The sequence below is a fragment of the Leuresthes tenuis genome, unplaced genomic scaffold (genome assembly GCF_036924035.1).
Source record: "Leuresthes tenuis unplaced genomic scaffold, fLeuTen1.0.hap1 SCAF_10, whole genome shotgun sequence".
Lineage (NCBI taxonomy): Eukaryota > Metazoa > Chordata > Actinopteri > Atheriniformes > Atherinopsidae > Leuresthes > Leuresthes tenuis.
In genome coordinates, this window is record NW_027325364.1 from 17,044,424 (window position 1) to 17,065,722 (window position 21,299).

At 39.3% G+C, this 21,299-nt stretch overlaps 3 protein-coding genes across 3 annotated transcripts; 2 read left to right on the plus strand and 1 right to left on the minus strand.

Annotated features, from left to right (window-relative positions):
* Positions 1–3,040: 3,040 nt before the first annotated feature.
* LOC140316629 (trypsin-3-like) lies at positions 3,041–4,371 on the minus strand. The gene is made up of 5 exons (XM_072394533.1): positions 4,284–4,371; positions 4,002–4,155; positions 3,581–3,843; positions 3,357–3,493; positions 3,041–3,258 (listed from the first exon to the last, which is right to left on the minus strand). Exons 1-5 carry the CDS (start codon positions 4,321–4,323, stop codon positions 3,109–3,111), a joined length of 744 nt encoding a protein of 247 aa, XP_072250634.1. The 5' UTR covers positions 4,324–4,371; the 3' UTR covers positions 3,041–3,108.
* Positions 4,372–10,256: 5,885 nt separating this feature from the next.
* On the plus strand, positions 10,257–12,523 carry LOC140316616 (chemerin-like receptor 1). Its single transcript, XM_072394521.1, has 2 exons — positions 10,257–10,364; positions 11,028–12,523. Exons 1-2 carry the CDS (start codon positions 10,352–10,354, stop codon positions 12,203–12,205), a joined length of 1,191 nt encoding a protein of 396 aa, XP_072250622.1. The 5' UTR covers positions 10,257–10,351; the 3' UTR covers positions 12,206–12,523.
* A 4,290-nt stretch (positions 12,524–16,813) lies between these two features.
* On the plus strand, positions 16,814–19,067 carry LOC140316619 (chemerin-like receptor 1). Its single transcript, XM_072394523.1, has 2 exons — positions 16,814–16,897; positions 17,935–19,067. Exon 2 carries the CDS (start codon positions 17,955–17,957, stop codon positions 19,065–19,067), a length of 1,113 nt encoding a protein of 370 aa, XP_072250624.1. The 5' UTR covers positions 16,814–16,897; positions 17,935–17,954.
* The last annotated feature ends 2,232 nt before the right edge of the window (positions 19,068–21,299 follow it).

The window sequence follows — 21,299 nt, forward strand, 5'->3', positions numbered from 1 at the left end:
TTGCTGACGATAAAAGTTTCTGTGATCGACCAAGTCTGTGTCAGCAGAGTTCTTCCTGCATCATCTACACATAGGCTGTTTGAAGGCGACCATCCCCAATAGAATCAAAATTGTTAGTGAGACTTTCATTTTGTTACCATGTGAAAGCCAAGTACTGTTACGTTCACTGCAGATGGGTTTGTCTGCCTTTACTAATCTGCCTGTAACAAATTTCTGTGTTACACAACCAACATCCTATTTCAGGTGTCTAAAAAGACTTCCAGGATATTTATTTCTATTTAATTTAACCCATATTTATCCAGGTTAGTCCCACTGAGATCAGCGATCTCTTTTTCAGGGGAGACCTTGGGCCAAAATGGCAACATAAAAAGTTACAGTACAAACAACAGACAAGGACATAAAAACATCAACATGAAACATTGAAATAATCATTAAGACTTACATAACTTCAAATCTACGGACAACCACACATAGCAATTGCTCCATTGATCAATGTACTAATGCGATTTTTAAAATCAGACAATGGGACCAAGACATTCAGTTTCAGAACACCCTGCATTTTTTTTTTCCTAAACTCAGTCTGTGCATGGGAGACATATAATAAAATCCGATCCTGTGATCTCAGACTGTAACTACAGCCGACTCATTGAGCAGTCAAGGTGCAAATATAGGATGAATATTTGTTGTATATGTTTTTGTAAGGAGGCGACAAAATCCTCAGAAACCTAATCATGGTTCTGGATACTGCAGTCGAACAAGGTCTGGTCACTCTCTCGTATGCTACCATACCCAAGCAACCAAATTCACTTAAATCATTTAAGAGTTTCCTAAAAGAGTTCTACCAAATGTGCACCTGATGCAATTTGACAGCAGTTGCTCGTCACTGTTTCTCAGAATATCACAGAATCTTGTTTAGTTTATCCTGTGAGAGGGCAGTCAGAGTACCACATTTGATGGAGCTCTCTCCAGTCAGTGATGTTGGATCATCGCCAGAGTTCACCACATGCTGTACAGTTTCAACCTACAGAGAGCAGTGTAGCACCTTTTTTAACCTTGCTAATTTACTTTTGGCTGACTCTAGATGTCTGGTTTATTCCTCAACTACAGATGCATCTTTTTTCTTTTTTTTTTAACTCATTTATTTCAATCCTTTTGGAGTCAGAGTCTAAAGCTGTAAATGTTGTGACAGAATGGGAGACACCTAAAACACTAAGTTACACTCCTAAACATTAGCATGTAGATTCACAGGCCATACTTATTGCTATAAAGTCCACTCATGTGGCTTTTCAAGCCTTTACACCAGTAACACTCATGTGTTTACGACTGGTCCAATAGCACCTTATCTGTCAGTATACTGCAAATCTTCGAGAGAACTCACCACTGAGAGAGTGGCAAGATGTGAGGAGCAAGTGATAGTGTGATAGAAAAAGGGGTTAAATCCATTAAAGGGCACAGAGACAAACAACCTTACAGACTCACAATGTCTTTTACTGTCAAAAATCAAGCATGTTTTTGGACTGTGGGAGGAAGTCGGAGTGCCGGGACACAACTCATGCATGACCAGGTGGAAAAAGCAAACTCCACAAACACAGGACCCAGCCAGGATTACACCAGCAGGAACCTGACTGTTGTGTGGCGACAGTACTTACCACAACACCTCAAAGCATTTTTATCTGTATTTGTTTAAATATCCATAACCTAACTTTTTACCTGTCTGAGTTGTATCTAAAGTTGCCCATATATTCTCATCATCAGAAATTATTTTTAAGATATCTTAAACTTTGACTGAACTTAAGACAACTAAGTTTAAGGTAAACAATTTTTTTAAGCAAGTACTTCAACATTTAACTCCTAGATTGGATGTGCATTGACCAAATCACTATTTTAGTTTTTCACTGTCAGAACTTTCAATGATAGTGAAATGATGACTTTGAAATGATAGTGCAAGTATGGCATAAGTAATTTCATTTGTAAAAGGGAGAACAATGTTCTGAATAAATGGTCGTTGTTGAAAGTAAAAAGTAAAAAAATATGTTCAGTAGAGTAAATTCCCAATCAAGAGTTACCTACATATACACTGGGGCTTAAGACGCATTAGATGTTACATGAAATGCTTGAATAAACAAAAGAAACTACCATGAGAAGTGTTTGGATTAGAGCAAATTGTATCAGAAGAGTTCATTGACAAAAGCATGAGTCAATCAAATGATGATCAAAGTGAACGCCACATTGACAGTTGTGAGTGACACTCAGCACGGTAACATGCACAGCTGAGTCAAGCGTTCTGGCCACTTTTTCTTGTCCCAGTATACAAGGGAGGAGAGTGAAGTTAATGATTTCAGTATGTCCAACACTAGCACATTGTGGATTGTGTGAGTAAACAGTCAAAAAAATTCAGTCTCTTCTAACTTGCTCTGTGGGTGATAATCGTACATTTAAGTGAAGCTGAAATCACTGCGCGGATATTATCTTTAAGTCACTTGAAATGACGCAGCGGTTATAAACTGCAGTTTTTATTAGAGCAGATGAACTGATTTTGAGGAACAATATCAGATGCATTTGACAAAATAAACTGAAACGTATGTAAATGAGAGCAGCTTTATTGGGAGGTTGGCTGTACTGATATACACTGTTTTTACAAAAAGTTGCAAAAGATGGAATTTCGAAACATGTACATCATGCCTCGGCCCTTTTGAGTCTAGTTGAGTGTACATGAAGGAGTGATTTGGGCCCCCATTATCTGTGTGAGTTAGACTTTTAGAGCTTCAATTTCCCATGTTTTAGGCAGGAGTAACATGTTCACTTGTATTTTAAAAGTAACCTAATCATTTTTATTCTTGTGTCACATAAATGTGCTCAGTAGCTGAAAAAATCATTTTAACTATATCCACTCGTGTATTTTTCATTTTCAATTAGGATCAGATCAAAAACATTTCAAATGAACACGTTTTAGCACGAGTTGTGGTGTTCATGTCCAACATGAAGTAAAACTTTTTTTGGGATTACTGGGCTGATAAACCTTTAAGAAACACTGTGTACATAAGATTTATAATCTTGACTTTAAAGATTTTTCCACCTCTCATGGGAATTATCAGGTGTTATTACTACTCAGCCAGATGCCATTGTCATCTTGATCCAAGACACATAATTACAAACTTTTGTGTACACTCCAGGCTTTTTTCTCAGGGCACAGCCATGGCCCCAAGACACAACTCCCTGGAGCTTTCCATCACATATCATGGGACCCCCAGAGTCACCCTGAGGTTTGAAGTAATGATAGGTTATTTTCAACTACATCTTGTGTGTCACAAAATAATTGCTGTTTTGGGTTTTAGCAATGATGTTGTCTTCATTACCTGACAAGAGTCCTTCCCTCCTTCCAGATATCCAGCGCAGATCATATTTTCAGTTATTTGAAAAGGATATGCATTGAAACATGTGTCATCACTCAGGAGAGGGGCATCCAAGCACTGCAACTTATCTGGGTACCTCGCTGCAAAGACAAAAATCCCTGATCTCTTTGTACCAGTTGTGACAGAGCACTGCTAACTGTAGCTTTGACAGACGATGTGTAACTCACAGCCTTCATCACTGGCTCGAATACTCCCCCATCCAGATATCTGGCACATCGTCCCATCACTGGCACAGTCTGAAGGAAGCACAGCAGGACGCACATAGCTGTTCAGAGTGGCTGGTTGACTCAACTTGATCAGCATGATATCACTGTCCTGAGTACGGGGATTGTAGTCAGGGTGGCGAATGAACTTGGCAGACATGATGTGCTGCTCAGTCCCTTCAGGTTCCCAGATGTCATGCTCTCCCAGCCGAACTTCGACATTTGACCTAAAAGAATCAAACCCATCTTGAGAGTCAGTTTATTCACCTGCTTTGCTGCTACCTTAGGAACCTAAACTTAGATTTAAGTTTACAAGTGCCGTGTAAATCCATAAGTGTCAACCAGCTGCTAGTGTACAGCTGTGATCGGTGATCATGTTTCTTACTTTGTTTTGCAATGTGCAGCAGAAAGCACCCACTCATCAGACAGAAGAGTCCCACCGCAGAAGTTGTACCCAGTGAAGAGTGACACTTGGTAGGGTACAGAGTTTTTAGGGCACTCAACCCCGCCAACAATCTTCTCATCCTCCTCCAGGGCAACTATAGATTAAAAAGCAAGGATAACTTATGCCAAATTAAGGAAATATTTTTGCAATAAGTGTACTTGTATATGTTTATCACTCTCTGGTGCTACTCAGTTCTCAATCAGAATAAATTATGTATTGTACCTGCCGCGTGAAAGAGGATCAGGAAAAGGAAAAGCTTCATGCTGTCAGTCTGTCTCTCCTGTGCTCTCACTCTCTTAGCTTAAGGTATTTAAGTTCTCTTATCACCTTTTTCTCAAGGTCTTTTATCACATCAAACACCAAACATGTGTTACATTTCCCTAGAGAAATGGGACTTAATGTAAGTAAATAAGACAGAAAACCTTTCCAATGTTAACATTCTCGGTCTGGGGGAAATAGCTTGGCTTGGGAAACATTTGGAATCGCTAACACATTTGAAAGAGACCATTTTCTATATACTTTCAGTCGGCACATTTCTGTTTATTTTCGCTCTAAATTTAGGTTTCTAAATTCAGCTGTAGTTTTTTTTTCTTTTTTTTAATAAGACTGGCACTGTGACTCTGCCACAAAAGTAACTTGCTTCACATTCATCCAAAAAAGAAAATTAAACATGGGTATGCACTGCCTTGAATGCATCACAAAAGATATTGATTGGAACATAACTCATTAAGTTGAAGATGCGCTAATGTCATTTTGAACATCATAATGTCATACATACTATTACTGTATTTTTGCTATGTTGTATTGAAAACACACTGCATACTTGGTTTAGAAAACAACGCATCAAGGCGCTTCAGTCGCTTGTAGCATCCCACTTGACTGTGTTAGTATGGTGTTGCTGGTGCATGTTTCCTGCTTGCCAGTTATAAAACGTTTGCCTACCAACTTGACAGGATTGGCTTCCTAGCTTTGCTTAAGCCTTTGCTTATTTCAATAAAAAAATATCCTCTTCCATATTAGAAAATAATATATGGCCATGATGAAAATGTCAAGAAACTTCATTTTCAACAGAAGAAGTCTTTAATTCATGGCTGTATACACATAACTTTTCTGCACATCATTTTTGATAATCACAAACATTTTAGGAAGCAATTTAAAGCACCTTACCTTCCACCTCGCTGTGAAACCTAGCCTGTTCAACAGCTAAACCATATTGATCTTTCTCCTCTATATCCTTGATTTACATACCACATATCTGAAGGAGCTCAGCACTTTCACTCCTAAAGCATTGTGAAATGATTGCTGAGTCAGTGTTTCGGAATGGAGCCATACTGACAGGTACAAGGCACCGTTACTCATAAAGGAGATTAAGTGTTTATCAGCGCCAGACAGGAAAACATTTAAACAAGAGGGTGCATTTATCCAAACCCTACGATTATGCACTTGAGGCTGAAATATAACGCATTCCCATCCAGCACAGACAAGTTCTCTCCCCTCTCATTAAGATGAGGTACGTAGATTGTCTGCCTCATTCCTCTCCAACCTGCATTTGATTTCATGTTCAATCCAACAGTTGATGGTACACTGTGAATGGGAATCAAAGCAGACTGCAATGCCTTACAAATCCTTTAACCTCAATAGTGAACTGAAAAGTTTACAAAGAAAACACACCAAGTACTTAAACAAAGAAATGCAATTGCATTTTGATGATTAAATTTCATTTTCTGATTTGATGACAGCAACAAAACAAAAGTGGAAGATATCAGTTTGTTGCATCACCATTTCTTCTCACGGCACACTGCGTTTAGTTGCTCCAGCTTGAAATATATTTTTTCCCATTTGTTACAAGATTTCAACTGACCAACCGTTCAGGGCCTTGTGTATCGTATTTTTCGTCTCATTGTGGACTTAATGTTAGCAATGGGTGGCAGAGCTTGTCATGGTGCATGAGTTTTGTCAGTTTACTGTGTTTCAGTTCAATCATGTTTCGACCTTAAGCTTTACCTCTTTTTCTGTTTTGTAATGGTCACTTCCTTGCGCATTTCGTTGACTAGTGCCTTGTGACTTGTTTTTGAGTCACCTCTGATCTTCGGATGTGTTTGAAACAGATCATCATGCATTGCACGCTGAAGCCAGAAACTGGTTGAGAGTGCAAAAGCTAGTCAGTCCCACAGCTGGTGCTCACGGTTAGAGCTCGTTTTTGTAATTTTCTTACCTGTTGACAATGTCTGGTGAACAAATTATATTCTTTAGACCTTTTAAACATTAAGTGGTTAGTTTCTGTTTCTGCCTGTGACACAGAACTTGAGAAATTATTAGTAATATATATATATATATATATACTGGCACCATATACTTATTACTGTACTGATTACACATTGATAATTGCTTCCGGACGTCAACCACAATGAAGATATGTGAAAATGTGCAAGTACTTCTGACTTTTTGGGTCAACTAGATCTGGAGAAGTACTCACCATATGCCACTTTGTGCGTGGGTGTGTGTGTGTGTGTGTGTGTGCCTTCTGAGACTCAGCTCATTAAAGACAGCTGAAAAATTTCCTGTGTTCTGACCAATGAAAACATCTTTTTTTTGGAAACCATGTACTTAGCTCTTAAAATGTGCTTCGCTTCTTAACTGCACACATTTCAAATCTGTGATGGTTTGGAGATAAATAACTGCAATAACATAGGTGAATAGGGTAACTTGCTTTTTTATTTGTATTGCAAAAATGTTTTAGACTTTTGTTTCCACCGTCTTAACTTCATGACCTTATGCTGTCAACGTTTCAACTTTGTGTTTATTCACACTGCATTAAATTAAATCTAAGTGTGAAATGCTTTTCAAATCACTGCATTCATTTTAAGCACATTTTACACAGTGTCCCAAAAGCCTTTATAATTTTGGCTCCCTGTTGAGAGAGAGAAAGAGAGAATTGTCTCTGGTTGCACATGTATTCACTGGTTTTGTTGTTTTTTTTGTTTCAGTTTAGTTTTCACCAGACCTGCTTAAACATTTTCATGACATCCCTAAGAGAAAAAAAACGAGGTAGCAGAATACTGCAGGAGGCTTCAGCGTGCAACATTAATTAGTGGGAGCTAAACAATGTCATTTCACATGTGCAACAAATGGAAACAGTGACTAAACCAACTGCTCAAAGGTGGAAAGGTCTTTGAAAGTTTCACAGTCACATATGATGTCCCTTATAAATTCCACACATGTCAAAACATCAGTCGGATTATAATCAGTTAGAACAATTGTGCAATTCAGGAAAATTGTGGAAACATTAGATATTTTATTTTCTCTGTAACTTATAACTTTAGTTGATCTTCAGTTTTTATACTGCCTGCTTTTCCACTTCTCCTAATGTCATTGTTCTGTTCCTCAAAATACACTCAGACGGACAGACAGGGCAACCTCTGTGTGGCAGTTATCTGTGGTTAGGTATTGCCAGGCTTGTTTTCTGTGTGAGAGAGAGCCCAGGCTGATTATTCATATCCCTTAGGTCTGCTGAGGGGGACCAGACGTTGAGTTTGAAAGCAGGGACGAATGTAAGGATGTGGTTTAGGTTATTGAGGTTGAGCTTTTTTCCCTGTGAGTGGTGTGTTCACAGAAAAAAAAAAGAAAAAAAGGTTACTGAGCAATGCGAATGAAAGCTGAAGCCACGGGCTTTGACTCGGAAAAAACAAAATTCCTGACCTCTCCCCGTTAGACTAGGGTTAAATTTCCAGTCAATACCGCAACAGGATCAACAAACCTTTGAGGTTTTCAGAACACAGCAGAATCCCACTGGTTGCGCTTATGACAACGTAACCTGAGTGTAGAGGTTTCAACACGGCAGCTGAAACACCAATGTGTACCCGTATAAAAGCAGTAGTAGATTTACCAACTTTTCAGACTTCAGAAAAGTTGCAAGGTCATGGTGTTTGCACAAAACGGCAAAGAAAAATACTGGGTGTATTAAAATGACGCTTGGAGCTGCAGTGTGTCATTAGTCCTTCAGTGTCCTACACACAAAGACAAGCACACACTGGGACACATACACACACAAACACACACACAAATGCAAATGTTCATACATTCTAATACACTTGTCTTTCTGTGTGCTCCCAGCTGTTGTATTGGATAATAAACCCCAAAGCTTCAACTGTGCATATCACATTTTGCTCTAACTAAATTCCCTGTAAACCTCCACTGGTTGTTTTACACACCCAAATTAGTATTTGTGCGGCACACACGTAATTGCATGTTTGGTTGGTAAATCAAGAACTCTGGCAAGCCCAGGGCTCTGAAGGCTTCCCTCAAACTATAGCCTTGAGACAACTATTAATATCCTCTACAGACTCAAGCAAAAAGCTCTGCTCTAATGTCCTGGTGCAAGACTGCAACGCAAGAACTCCAAAGTACACATTTTAAGAGAAATGTGAAAACTAGTGGATGAATTGCTCAAACGTAGCCATGCTGTCTAGATTTGAGCTAAAACAGCAATGTAATTTTTTGTCACAAATGGGGCTGAACGGTAGATTATGGTTTTCAGGAGTGAGGAAGTTAATTGGGTCAGCTTATTTCAAACAGTTTCCTGCAGTTTTTGTGAATTTCTTTTGGTCCTGGTGCAAAATACCTCTCAGACAGGACATTTTTCAAATGCAATTTATGTAGCCAAAGAAAGAAAAAAAGAACATAAGACGTGAGTCCTCCTACACGCTCAAAGAAGGGTGTTGCTCAGAACACATGCAAGAACCGAGGGCATGTAGACAGACACATGTGTATATGTGTCTGTCCACTCCCACCCCCTTTCTTCCTCCTCCTCACATCTGGATTGCTGGCAGCACCTACTTCCTGTGTGGGGTGTATGTATATCAGCAGGGGACCCAGTTTTCGGGTTGGGCCAGTTCTAGTATGTGAATCTGATAAGTTCAAGATTTTCAGCTGTATATATTTAGTTTTTACACTGTAAGCAAGTTCGATTATCAAATACTCTACGGTGCGTTTTGAAAAAACAGCTTGAATCATCATCTTACATCCTCAGAAGTTGGTTTGAATACCAATTATTGTGTGGACACTGTCATACGTGACAATGTCAGCTCTTCTGAATTCTTTGGAAGCTACGCACATTGATTAAAATAGTTAGTTAAAAGAGAAATAGATTGTCAACAACATTTGAATTTACATCTGAAGAACTAAAATAACTTCTTCAACTGCAGCGTTTCATAGTGGGACAGGTGAAAAACCACGGATGACTGAAATCAGAGTATTTCCTGTTCAGGTTTCTCCGCAAAGAGAAATCAATGTGTGGGTGGCTGATATGCAGGACTGAAAGTTAAGAGGGACTATGTGGGAGGAAATAAGAGCTCAAAGAGGTCAAACTTTGATTCTTCCTATTTTGTGTGTACAGTCTGTATACGAAAAGCTCTTAATGCTTGAATGGGTAGAACAAAAAAAGAAGCCGCAAAATACAAAACACTTTGCATTGAATTACAGCTTCAGTTTGCTTCACAGTTACCACTGGTTCAAAAAGTGGGAAGCAAAAACTTACTCCAGATCTTTAAAGGCTTGACTCTACACAAGCTTACCAGTAGGGCTCAATTCCGCAAGGGGTCAGAAGCACAGTCAGATAACCATAAAACTTCTGATTCATCCCAAGTTATCGAGAGATGCTGCTGTGGCTTGTTACACCAAGCGCAGGATGAAGAGATGAGACATTAAAAGTGCGTGTGCTCTGATGTCGAGTCAAACAGTCAACACAGAGCAATTACACTTAACCTCAAGCAAACACAAGATGAACCCACGTAGTGAAAAACACATTACGCAGTAGGATGATTGGGCCCATGAAAAGTCAAAGCTCCACTCTCTCCCGCCCAGGGAGTCATCTCAACAACCTTCAATTTATGCATTTAGTTGTTTGTGTTTTCACCTTTCCCAAAGTTTCCCAAAGGACTGTCATGTAGGGTCTGATTAAGACGTGTCTTGGCATGTGTGTGTGTGTGTGGGGGGGGGCGGGCGGTCATAAATATTCAACCCTGGATCCTAACTGATTGCTGTGGCTTACGCATTGATGAGCCTCTCGATGATGGATGGGTTCGTTCAAGAATGTATGTGTGCTCTTCTTGCAGTGCATGAGCAGCAGAGCTGTGGAGTGCAAGAGGTTTACTGGTCCTCGTGTGGAGGGTTGCTGCTCGAGGTCCCGCCCCGACGTGACGTGAAGTCGCTCAATTAAGGAGTGAGGGATCTCAGCCTTACAATGTTCCCAGATTGCTGAACGAGGCTGTGCTCACATCAGAGACATTCTGATGACGAGGAAAGGTAAGCTGGTTTTGGATCATACTTTTACTTTAAACGTCTCAGAATCAGAGGAATTCGAACGGGAATAAGGCGACAAAATGAAAAAAATACATGGTATTCAGCAGCTCTGGAAAACATCTCAGCTGGAATATTCCGACTTTCTTTTTCAAGTCGACAGAGTTCTTCACGTGGAATAACTTGGAATGACTTTTAGACTTAGAATTAATTCTGCAGGTCCGCAGTGAGTGGGAACCGTTTCTTGTGTGCAGTACATTTAAGTGTGGTTAAAAACCCGTTTCATCATCTCTTTCTGTTCCCGTTTTTGCCCTTGCCTTGGTGGGCATTTCTCGCATTGATGAAATTGATGCGGGGGTTTGTGTGAGACTCATTTTATTACGCATACATAACATTGTGACACTCTCCTCAGAGTATCATTGAATTCGTTCTCCATAGACTACATTGCTCATGTTGAAGTTTCTACGAAAAATTAGAAGTCGGGTGGAGACAATTGCTGACATCCGTTTTTGCCAATGTGAACAGTGTATTCTGTATGCTGCAAGTGGAGCTTCATTTAGGAACATTTTTATCATCCCGAGATGACATCCAAAAAATTTACTTTTTTGGTAAATTTAACTTTTAGGAGTGGAAAAATGATGAGCTTAACATTTTTGTTTTCTTTTTAAGGGTCTAGGACAATGATGGAGTTAGTGACCAATTACTCTTTCTATCACATCAATTCAGCTGATGGAACTGGGGCAAATGGCTCTTACTCTTATGACGACAATGATGTGTATGACTACAAGGATGAGGAACAAAGCTACAAGGACGAGCATGCAAAGCTGAGACAGTCTCTCAACACCATGTCTCTCATTTTTTACTGCCTGGCCTTTGTTCTCGGTGTGCTCGGGAATGGAGTGGTTATCTGGGTGACCGGCTTCAAGATGAAGAAGACCGTTAACACAATCTGGTTCCTCCACCTTGCCGTGGCTGACTTCCTCTTCACTGCATTCCTGCCTCTGAGTGTGACATACACAGCTATGGATTTCCACTGGCCTTTCGGCAAGTTCATGTGCAAACTGAACACCAGCATAAGCTTTCTCAACATGTTTGCCAGTGTCTACATCTTGGTGGTGATCAGTGTGGACAGATATGTGTCTGTGGTGTGGCCCGTCTGGGCTCAAAACCACCGAAATGTGCGCAAAGCTTCCTCTGTGAGTCTGTGTGTTTGGGTGCTGGCTTTGATTCTCAGTTCTCCGTACTTCATCTTCAGGGACACTGCTCCATCATACCACAACGAAAGCATAATCAACTGCTTCAACAACTTTGCTTTATCTGACGACCATGAAACACCCTCCGTGAATCAGCTGCGAGTCTTTCGTCATCAGGCCATGACCATTACCCGCTTCCTCCTGGGATTTGTCGTTCCTTTCAGTATCATTGTCTCCTGTTATGCTGTCATAATCCATCGTCTCAGAAGAAACCCCACCCTGGCCAGCCAATCAAGTCGCCCTTTTAAAATAATTGCAGCCATCATTATTACTTTCTTCCTGTGCTGGGCTCCCTTTCATATCATGGGTCTAATTGAGCTGGTGAATCACATGCCAAATTATACAAGTGAAACATTAGATCACATCATCATTATCGGGGTCCCGATAGCTACAAGTCTGGCCTATCTCAACAGCTGCTTGAACCCGCTTCTGTATGTGTTCATGGGCCAAGATTTCAAGGACAAAGTCCGCAAGTCCATCCTGAATGTGTTGGAGACTGCTTTCCAGGAAGAGGTGTCTCGCTCTTACACCTACACAAACTCTATGGTCACCATTCGGAGCAAAGAGAAGTCAGTCTCTGATGCAGAGGTGTAAGGCTATCGCTGACTCAACAAATATTTCAACTGTACAGAGTAAATGTTAGTGTATATACCAAATTAATATTTTTTTCCGTGTTTATCTGTTGAATACTTGTCATGTTACACTGGGCAGGTTTGTCTTCAGCTGCACACTAACTCCTTGCACTTAATATCTCATTTTCTTTGCGGTACAATACAGAAAACAAGTGAGATGAAAATTAAATAACAGCTATTTTAGCCATGTCTGAAATGTATGAAATGTGGAGGCATTATGCAAGCTAAAGTAAGATAGCTTACTATTTTTGGCAGAGGGAAATATGGCATACTGCTTCTTTTTTTTTTTTTGGTCTGTTTTTTTTTAAGTAAAGGAACCTACAGTGTGAAATGTGTTAATCAACACAATTTACTAATTTACCTCCACATCCCACATGACATGAAACCGAACTCATGACACAGCCCACAAAGGCCATCTAACTCTTTGCACTTAAAATCTAATTTCCTTTACGATACAATACAGAAAACAAGTGAGATGAACATTAAATAGCAGCTATTTTAGCCATGTCATGACACAGCCCACAAAGGCCATCTGTTGTTGCTTTGGAGACTGCCAAATGGAAATAAACTTCTCTGCTACATTCAGTGTTGAACCAGATTTTCCTTCAGTCAGTCAGAGGTTTCATATCATTTCTGTCTGTGTACTGAGGACCTGCCATCAGTCCTGTTTGCAGCTTGTCACATGTGGCTGTGTAGAAACTGATTAAGCTGACTGACTGCTATATATCTGCTGCATACTTTGGTTTGAAAAATCTATGTCTTTTACCTTTGATATTTAGCATAAGGGGAGTCTAATGTAATCCCAGTGGACACATTATAGTGAATAAGAGATTGTTATATTGAAAGAAGCAGCTGAATTGTATATAAACCTGTATGTCCTGTATTATTTTTTAAAAATTTATTTTAATCTGACTGACAGTTAGTGATAGTCATTCTTAGGTGTAGAAAAAGAAAAGTAAATAACCACAAATTGTTCTCATTTAAAAAAACTGAATTCTGCACATTTTTGGGTTTTTTTTTATCTAAAAAAGAAATCAACTCAGACTCTTCGGCCTTGTGGCCAATTCGTTTTCCGTCAACTGAATAATGACAAAAGTATGACTTTGTACAGCATGAGCCTCTTTGTAAAAGCTTCTGATGTAATCCGTGTAAAACCTTTATTTCCATGAATAAAATCATTTTAGATTTAACTACGTTTACACTCATTTTTGTCACGGTTTATTCTCTGTTCCATGTCTTGGCTCGTCATTTCCTGTTTTATTTTGAAAGATCACTAATCTTGCCGTCTCGTTTCAGGTAACTTGCTCTTCCTCCCGTGTCATGAGTCTCATTGTCTTCCCTGATTCCCAAGTGTTTCCACCTGTTCCCCTTGGTCCCTCCTGTGTTCAAATAGTCTGCGTTTCCCTTGTCTCGTCGCCAGTATGTTGTTTGAGCGTGAGCGTCACTACCAGCTACCTTGTCTTGTTTACCACAGATCCCACGAGCCTGCAGTGAGCGACTCTCCTGCAGCGCACCTTGCTTTGTAATTTATTCCACAGTTATTAGTTATTAGTTTATTTACTGTTACGGTAAGTTTCATAGCCTTGTTTTTCCTCCATTTTCACCGAGGGATTTTTCGTTGTTTCTTGTCATAGTTGCCTCCGTTAAAGGAGAGCCTTTAAGTTAAAGTTTTATAGAGCCTCTGTTTTGAAAGAGTGCGCCTTTGTTTTATTCCGCCTCACTTTGAGAGCGTGACTTTGCTTTGTTAAGTTTTCATAGCTTTTGGTTTTCCTCCCGTTTTGGAGAGACTTTGTTTTGCAAACTTTCATAGCCGCGCCCCTCCTCTACCGTAGATACGGAGGAGAGCGTTTAGGCTTTTATAGCCCTTTTCGTTTGCGCTGCGGGAGATCGCCCTGCAGTGCCGTCATCTGTTGTCTTGAGTGATAATAAAACCATCTTGAACCATAAGACCCTGCATCTGCGTCCTGAATCCCTCTCTGATACTTAACAATTTTCTACATCACATAATCATCACTTGAGTACAAAATATAACCTCTTTCCCTGCTTTGTTCTGAATTCAGTTCTGAATACACAGTGATTTTTCCTGATCTCACACACAACTCATCAGGATACAAATTTATCACATCGAAAAGGTGACGACAGAGCACACTCATTACTATACACCACTAGGGTGAGCTGTTTTAAATAAAAACTGTTTCCCACATCAGGCACTCAGTTTGGCATTAAACTTAAAACCGTTTAGTGTGCCGCACTTTCATTCTTGCTCTTAAGTGTGTCCTAGTTAAATAGACAGAAAAAGGTTTAATCTGACATATGTTCTGTGTAGAACTTTTTAGTTGATCTTTTATATCAAAACCAACATTTAGATGGCTATTCTATGTAGAGAAAGAGATGTGTTGTTTATACGTCATAAATGAGTTGCTGTCATAACACAATATAAGTATAACTTTTTCAGAATATATATAGTGTACAGAAATGGGCTAATACAGTAACCAGATAGAGGATGAATACAACCAGAGGCAGGACACAGTCCCACATGATAATTTAGCGTGACTGTACTGAGGATGTATAGAAGGCAGCACCACAGCCTCCTCCATCCTTCATTTGAACTGAAAAAACAGACCATCTAGTGTTCAGCTGTGGTTTGATAAATAAGAGGAATTATATATTTGATACTAAAAACCAGACAGAACGTGACACTGACAAGACCACTGACAGTTTTGTGGGGCAGATCTTGTCTGATACATGTAACTTGTGTATGAAGCGATACACATCTCTCTTCTTCCTATCATTTCCTACACAACATGAAGTTCTGCATTTACTAGAAGCTTATCAACCATACTTTCCACTGCATAAAACTGTCATACTAATGATTTTTAACACAATTTGTTGGATTATTTCCATCAACTTCTCATTTAAGTTGTGTGTCTGTCAACTTGATAATCTACCTTGTTTTTAAACCTTGTAGTGTCAAAAAGGTTATGATAGAAGTTGGTTGACTAAAATCTAATTATGTCTATTCTTGTCCATCGGATTTAAGATTTCAAAAATCCCATTGGCTCACAAAGGCTTCACACTTCATCATGTAAGGAGCAGTATACTATCTTATACTCCACCAGGCCGGACCATTACTGACAGATGCTGTGGTGATGGGCTGCAGTGGAGGATAGAGTGGGAAATGTCATTAATTACCTCATATATCACATAAGGTATCATTGTTTTGGAGGAGAGGCTTGTGTTTACAAAAGGGCATCAATGGAAATTAATTTTTTTTAAAACTTTTCTGTGGGTTTCAAAAAAGTTTAAGATTTTTGTGCTGATACAGGCGGTGCCATCAGTTTCATCAGAGTGCGCAGGTCTGTGTGAAAGGCCGACATAAATATAAGTGTAGTGGGTGTAGAGAGATGAACTGAGGACACAGACCTGAGCTCTGCTGTTGGCGGCCAGAGGAGGGAGTGTCATGTGTCCATTTTGGAAGCTCATACTCTGCTGCTCTGAAGAATGTCCAGATCAACTAGATGAGGAGTGTTGCAATGTTGAGGTTGTGCCACTTCTTGATTGATGCACTGATGGACAGAGAAGCTGTATCACAATATCCTCTTTCTCACACTTAGGCTTTCAGTCAAACTGATCAGCATTTCTGACGGATTGGATAAATTTAATTTTTTATACCAAAACCAAACAGGACAGGGTACTGACATGACAGTGAGTCACTGATGAGGAAGAAGTATCTTGTGAATAAGATATTTTCTAGGAAGATACGCACATCTGGTTTCTCCCATATGTATGAGACAGTGGCCGCACCAACAGAAAGCTAACATTGTCAAACTAACACACACTAAAACTTTTATGAGATTGTTTCATTCAAGGCCAGTCTTTAAATGAACAGAGTTTGTAAATACCTCCATCTGCATTAAAAGGATCCATTATGAATACAGGCGTGTTTAGCTCCACTATGTGTGCTTTATTCTGTGGTTTTATCTTGAGTATTACAGCTGGTGGAGACACTGACAGCTTTTTCAAACTTATTTCATAAACTATTAATATTGGCCTGCTACAAATACAAACCAGTCGTCCTGATGTATTTCAGAATTACTTATTCAGAAGATAATTGAGCAAAATTACAAATCAGGAAGTTAAATAAGGAACCACGTTGTTGCCATCCTAAAAGAATGTATATATATGTATATTTGTATTTAAACTGTAGGTGTCTTTGGCATGCAGTGTTGGATCTACAGAGTCTGCATGTGCATGTGTTCAGATACATGTAATGAAGAGCCCACGATTGCATAAATCACTCAGTCAACTCATGATTTTGTTGGTAATTGGGCATATGGTAAGTAGATAGTGCACTAATTCATGATGTTAATGCAAAATAACAATTCCAAAGCTGTTGGTTCTGCTTAAAATACTTTAAAATTATTAGCATCACCATTAAAGTTGCTATTTTTGGAGGGATGTTAAACTGTTTGCAAGATAATCTAAACTTTTCTTAAATGACTTTTGTGTTATGTAAGTTGCCTCTGGGTCCGCCTTCATGTGGGAGGTGACTTTATTACCAACAGATCAGTTCATCTTGTTAACAGGCAAGATTTTGATCACAAATTATTCTGCTGCAACTTCACTCACAGCCACCTAGAGAACTTCGAGAAAGGTATGTTACCTTTGTGTTTTCTTTATTTTAAAAAAAAAAAAAGGAAATCATCCTTTGCCACTATTCAGACATTGATACTGGACATTAAAGAAGACATATTATACCCTTTAATTCCCTTTTTTTTAACAGTTTGACACAGTTTTTCATGACACCTTTTTGAAATGTATGAAACAGGCTTTGGTCAAAATATCTGTTTGTTTAATCACAGTGGCTCTTGTCTCAGCCATGTTTTCACAGCAGTCTGTTATCAGTCTGTTTTTAGGGTTTGAGACCCACCGACACTTTGCCCTTCAGGTGAATTCAGCATCTCCCATTACTGTATTTACTAAAGGTAAAACCTTAAAGCTTTACCTCAGGTTAATGACTCTAAATTGTCCCTGGGAGTGATTGTGAGCATGCATGGTTGCTTGTCTCGTTTGTCTCTGTGTGGCCCTGTGCCGCCCGTCCAGGGTCGTGCTGCCCAATGACAGCTGGGATAGACTCCAGTCACCCCTGAGTTAGATTAAGTGGGTAAGGAAAATGGATGGATATTTACATTTCCCTTGTCTGATGTTCAGGCACAGAGAGTTGGAACTAATCCCTCTTTGTGGCTCAGTTTGTTCAGTCCAGCGTTTAATTGGACAAAGTTGTTGAAACAAGTCAGAAAAAAAAGTGTTTGCTTCACATACTCGGTCTTTAGCTAACTCGTACTGGAACCTTACCTTTATACACTGGGCTCTTATATCCTCTGAGGCTGGCGTAGGTGTTAAATGCATGCTTCTCAGTACAGTTGACAACAGAACATTTACACATGAAGCTGGCTCCATCGGTCTAAGAGGCGGGACTCAGAGGTCGAGGCTTAGCAGAATGAAATAAAAAAGTAAAATAACAATAAAATAATAATTCCATGATATGTCACCTTTCAGTAACTTACTTACTAAAGTGTTGATTTTAGAGTGATTCTTGCATCCTTTAGTGTATGTAATCAAAAACATTTATACTCCAAGCTTGGTGAATTTCAAATACAAGGACTTTGTTTCCTCATGTTTCCTCTGCAGGTCTCAAGACAACCATCAAGATGAATGCCACGTCTTCTTATCTCAATAATACAACTGATGTTCCAAGAAATTACACCTCGTTTGACAATTTTGCAAACCTGAGACAGTCTCTCAACACCATGTCTCTCGTTGTTTACTGCCTGGCCTTTGTTCTCGGTGTGCTTGGGAATGGATTGGTTATCTGGGTGACCGGCTTCAAGATGAAGAAGACCGTTAACACAATTTGGTTCCTCAACCTTGCCGTGGCTGACTTCCTCTTCACTGCATTCCTGCCCTTGAGCATCACATATCAGGCTTTAGATTTCCATTGGCCTTTTGGCAGATTTATGTGTAAAATGAAAAGTGCTGTTGCCTTTCTCAACATATTTGCCAGTGTCTGGATCCTGGTGGTGATCAGTGTGGACAGATATGTGTCTGTGGTGTGGCCCGTCTGGGCTCAAAACCACCGGAATACCCGCAAAGCTTCCTGGGCGAGTCTGTGTGTTTGGGTGCTGGCTGTGATTCTCAGCTCACCTTATTTCATCTTCAGGGACATCATCTCCACAACATCTTCAACACACCACAACAAGGACATCATCATCTGCTTCAACAACTTTGCTTTATCCGACGACTTTGAAACACCCTCCGTGAATCAGCTGCGAGTCTTTCGTCATAAGGCCATGACCATTACCAGCTTCCTCCTGGGATTTGTCGTTCCTTTCAGTATCATTGTCTCCTGTTATGCTGTCATAATCCATCGTCTCAGAAGAAACCCCACCCTGGCCAGTCGATCAAGTCGCCCTTTTAAAATAATTGCAGCCATCATTATTACTTTCTTCCTGTGCTGGGCTCCCTTTCATATCATGTATCTAATTGAGCTGGTGACTCACATGCCAAATTATACAAGTGAAACATTAAATCACATCATCGTTATCGGGTTCCCTATAGCTACATGTCTGGCCTATCTCAACAGCTGCTTGAACCCGCTTCTGTATGTGTTCATGGGTCAAGATTTCAAGGACAAACTCCGTAAGTCCATCCTGAATGTGTTGGAGACTGCTTTCCAGGAAGAGGAGCCTCGCTCTTACACCTACACAAACTCTATGGTCACCATTCGGAGCAAAGAGAAGTCGGTCTCTGATGCAGAGGTGTAAGGCTATCGCTGACTCAACAAATATTTCAACTGTACAGAGTAAATGTTAGTGTATAAACCAAATTAATATTTTTTTCCGTGTTTATCTGTTGAATACTTGTCATGTTTCACTGGGCAGGTTTGTCTTCAGCTGCACACTAACTCTTTGCACTTAACATCTCATTTTCTTTGCGGTACAATACAGAAAACAAGTGAGATGAAAATTGAATAACAGCTATTTTAGCCATGTCACGACACAGACCACAAAGGCCATCTGTTGTTGCTTACAGTCTTCAAATGGTGAATAAGAGATTTTTATATTGAAAGAAGCAGCTGAACTGCATATAAACCTGTATGTCTTTGCCGTCAGATTTTTGTAAATGCAAGTCGTGCAGCCATCTAAGAATTTTACTGATTTTTTTATTTATTTATTTTTTTAATCTGACTGAAAGTCAGCAATAGTCATTCTTATGTGTAGAAAAAGAAAAGTAAATAACCACAAATTGTTCTCATTTAAAAAACAGAATTCTGCACATTTTTGTTTTTTTTTTAATCTAAAAAAGAAATCAACTCAGACTCTTTAGACTTGTTGCTAATTCATTTTCCGTCAACTGAATAATGACAAAAGTATGACTTTGTGCCGCATGAGGCTCTTTGTAAAAGCTTCTGATGTAATCCGTGTAAATGATTGTTTGTGACTTTTCAACTTCGTCATCTCTATCAAAAGTCTCTTCATGATAATGACGACTTTTTTAGCTCTTGCCAAAAACCTTTATTTCCATGAATAAAATCATTTTAGATTTACTACGTTTACACTCATTTTCTACATCACATAATCATCACTTGCGTGCAAAATATAACCTCTTTCCCTGCTTTGCTTCAGTTCTGAATACACAGTGATTTTTCCTGATCTCACACACAACTCATCAGGATACAAATTTATCGCATCGAAAAGGTGACGACAGAGCACACTCATTACTATACACCACTAGGGGAAGCTGTTTTAAATAAAAACTGTTTCCCACATCAGGCACTCAGTTTGGCATTAAACTTAAAACCGTTTAGTGTGCCGCACTTTCATTCTTGCTCTTAAGTGTGTCCTAGTTAAATAGACAGAAAAAGGTTTAATCTGACATATGTTCTGTGTAGAACTTTTTAGTTGATCTTTTATGTCAAAACGAACATTTAGATGGCTATTCTATGTAGAGAAAGAGATGTTGTGTTGTTTATACGTCATAAATGAGTTGCTGTCATAACACAATATAAGTATAACTTTTTCAGAATATATATAGTGTACAGAAATGGGCTAATACAGTAACCAGATAGAGGATGAATACAACCAGAGGCAAGACACAGTCCCACATGATAATTTAGCGTGACTGTACTGAGGATGTATAGAAGGCAGCACCACAGCGTCCTCCATCCTTCATTTAAACTGAAAAACAGATCATTAAGTGTTCAGCTGTGGTCTGAAAAAAAAGAGGAATTATGTATCTGATACTAAAAACCTAACAGAACATGACACTGACAAGACCACTGACAGTTTTGTGGGGCAGATCTTGTCTGATACATGTAACTTATGTATGAAGCGATACACATCTCTCTTCTTCCTATCATTTCCTACACAACATGAAGTTCTGCATTTACTAGAAGCTTATCAACCATACTTTCCATTGCATAAAACTGTCATGTTAATGATTTTTAACACAATTTGTTGGATTATTTCCATTAACTTCTCATTTAAGTTGTGTGTCTGTCAACTTAATAATCTACCTTGTTTTTAAACCTTGTAGTGTCAAAAAGGTTATGATAGAAGTTGGTTGACTAAAATCTAATTATGTCTATTCTTGTCCATCGGATTTAAGATTTCAAAAATCCCATTGGCTCACAAAGGCTTCACAGTTCATCATGTAAGGAGCAGTATACTATCTTATACTCCACCAGGCCGGGCCATTACTGACAGATGCTGTGGTGATGGGCTGCATTGGAGGATAGAGGGGAATATGTCATTAATTACCTCATATATCACACAAGGTATCATTGTTTTGGAGTAGAGGCTTGTGTTTACAAAAGGGCATCAATGGAAATTTTTTTTTTTTTAAAACTGTTCAGTGGGTTTCAAAAAAGTTTAAGTTTTTTGTGCTGATTCAGGCGGTGCCATCAGTTTCATCAGAGTGCACAGGTCTGTGTGAAAGGCTGACATAATTATAAGTGTAGTGGGTGTAGAGAGATGAACTGAGGACACAGACCTGAG

Coding starts and splice junctions, on each gene's coding strand:
- LOC140316629 (XM_072394533.1), bottom strand. CDS start 4,323: ATGAAGCTTTTCCTTTTCCTGATCCTCTTTCACGCGGCAG. Junction 3,494..3,580: donor TCGAGCCAGTGATGAAGGCT/GTGAGTTACACA, acceptor TTGTCTTTGCAG/CGAGGTACCCAGATAAGTTG. Junction 3,259..3,356: donor GAGGGAAGGACTCTTGTCAG/GTAATGAAGACA, acceptor TTCAAACCTCAG/GGTGACTCTGGGGGTCCCAT.
- LOC140316619 (XM_072394523.1), top strand. CDS start 17,955: ATGAATGCCACGTCTTCTTATCTCAATAATACAACTGATGTTCCAAGA.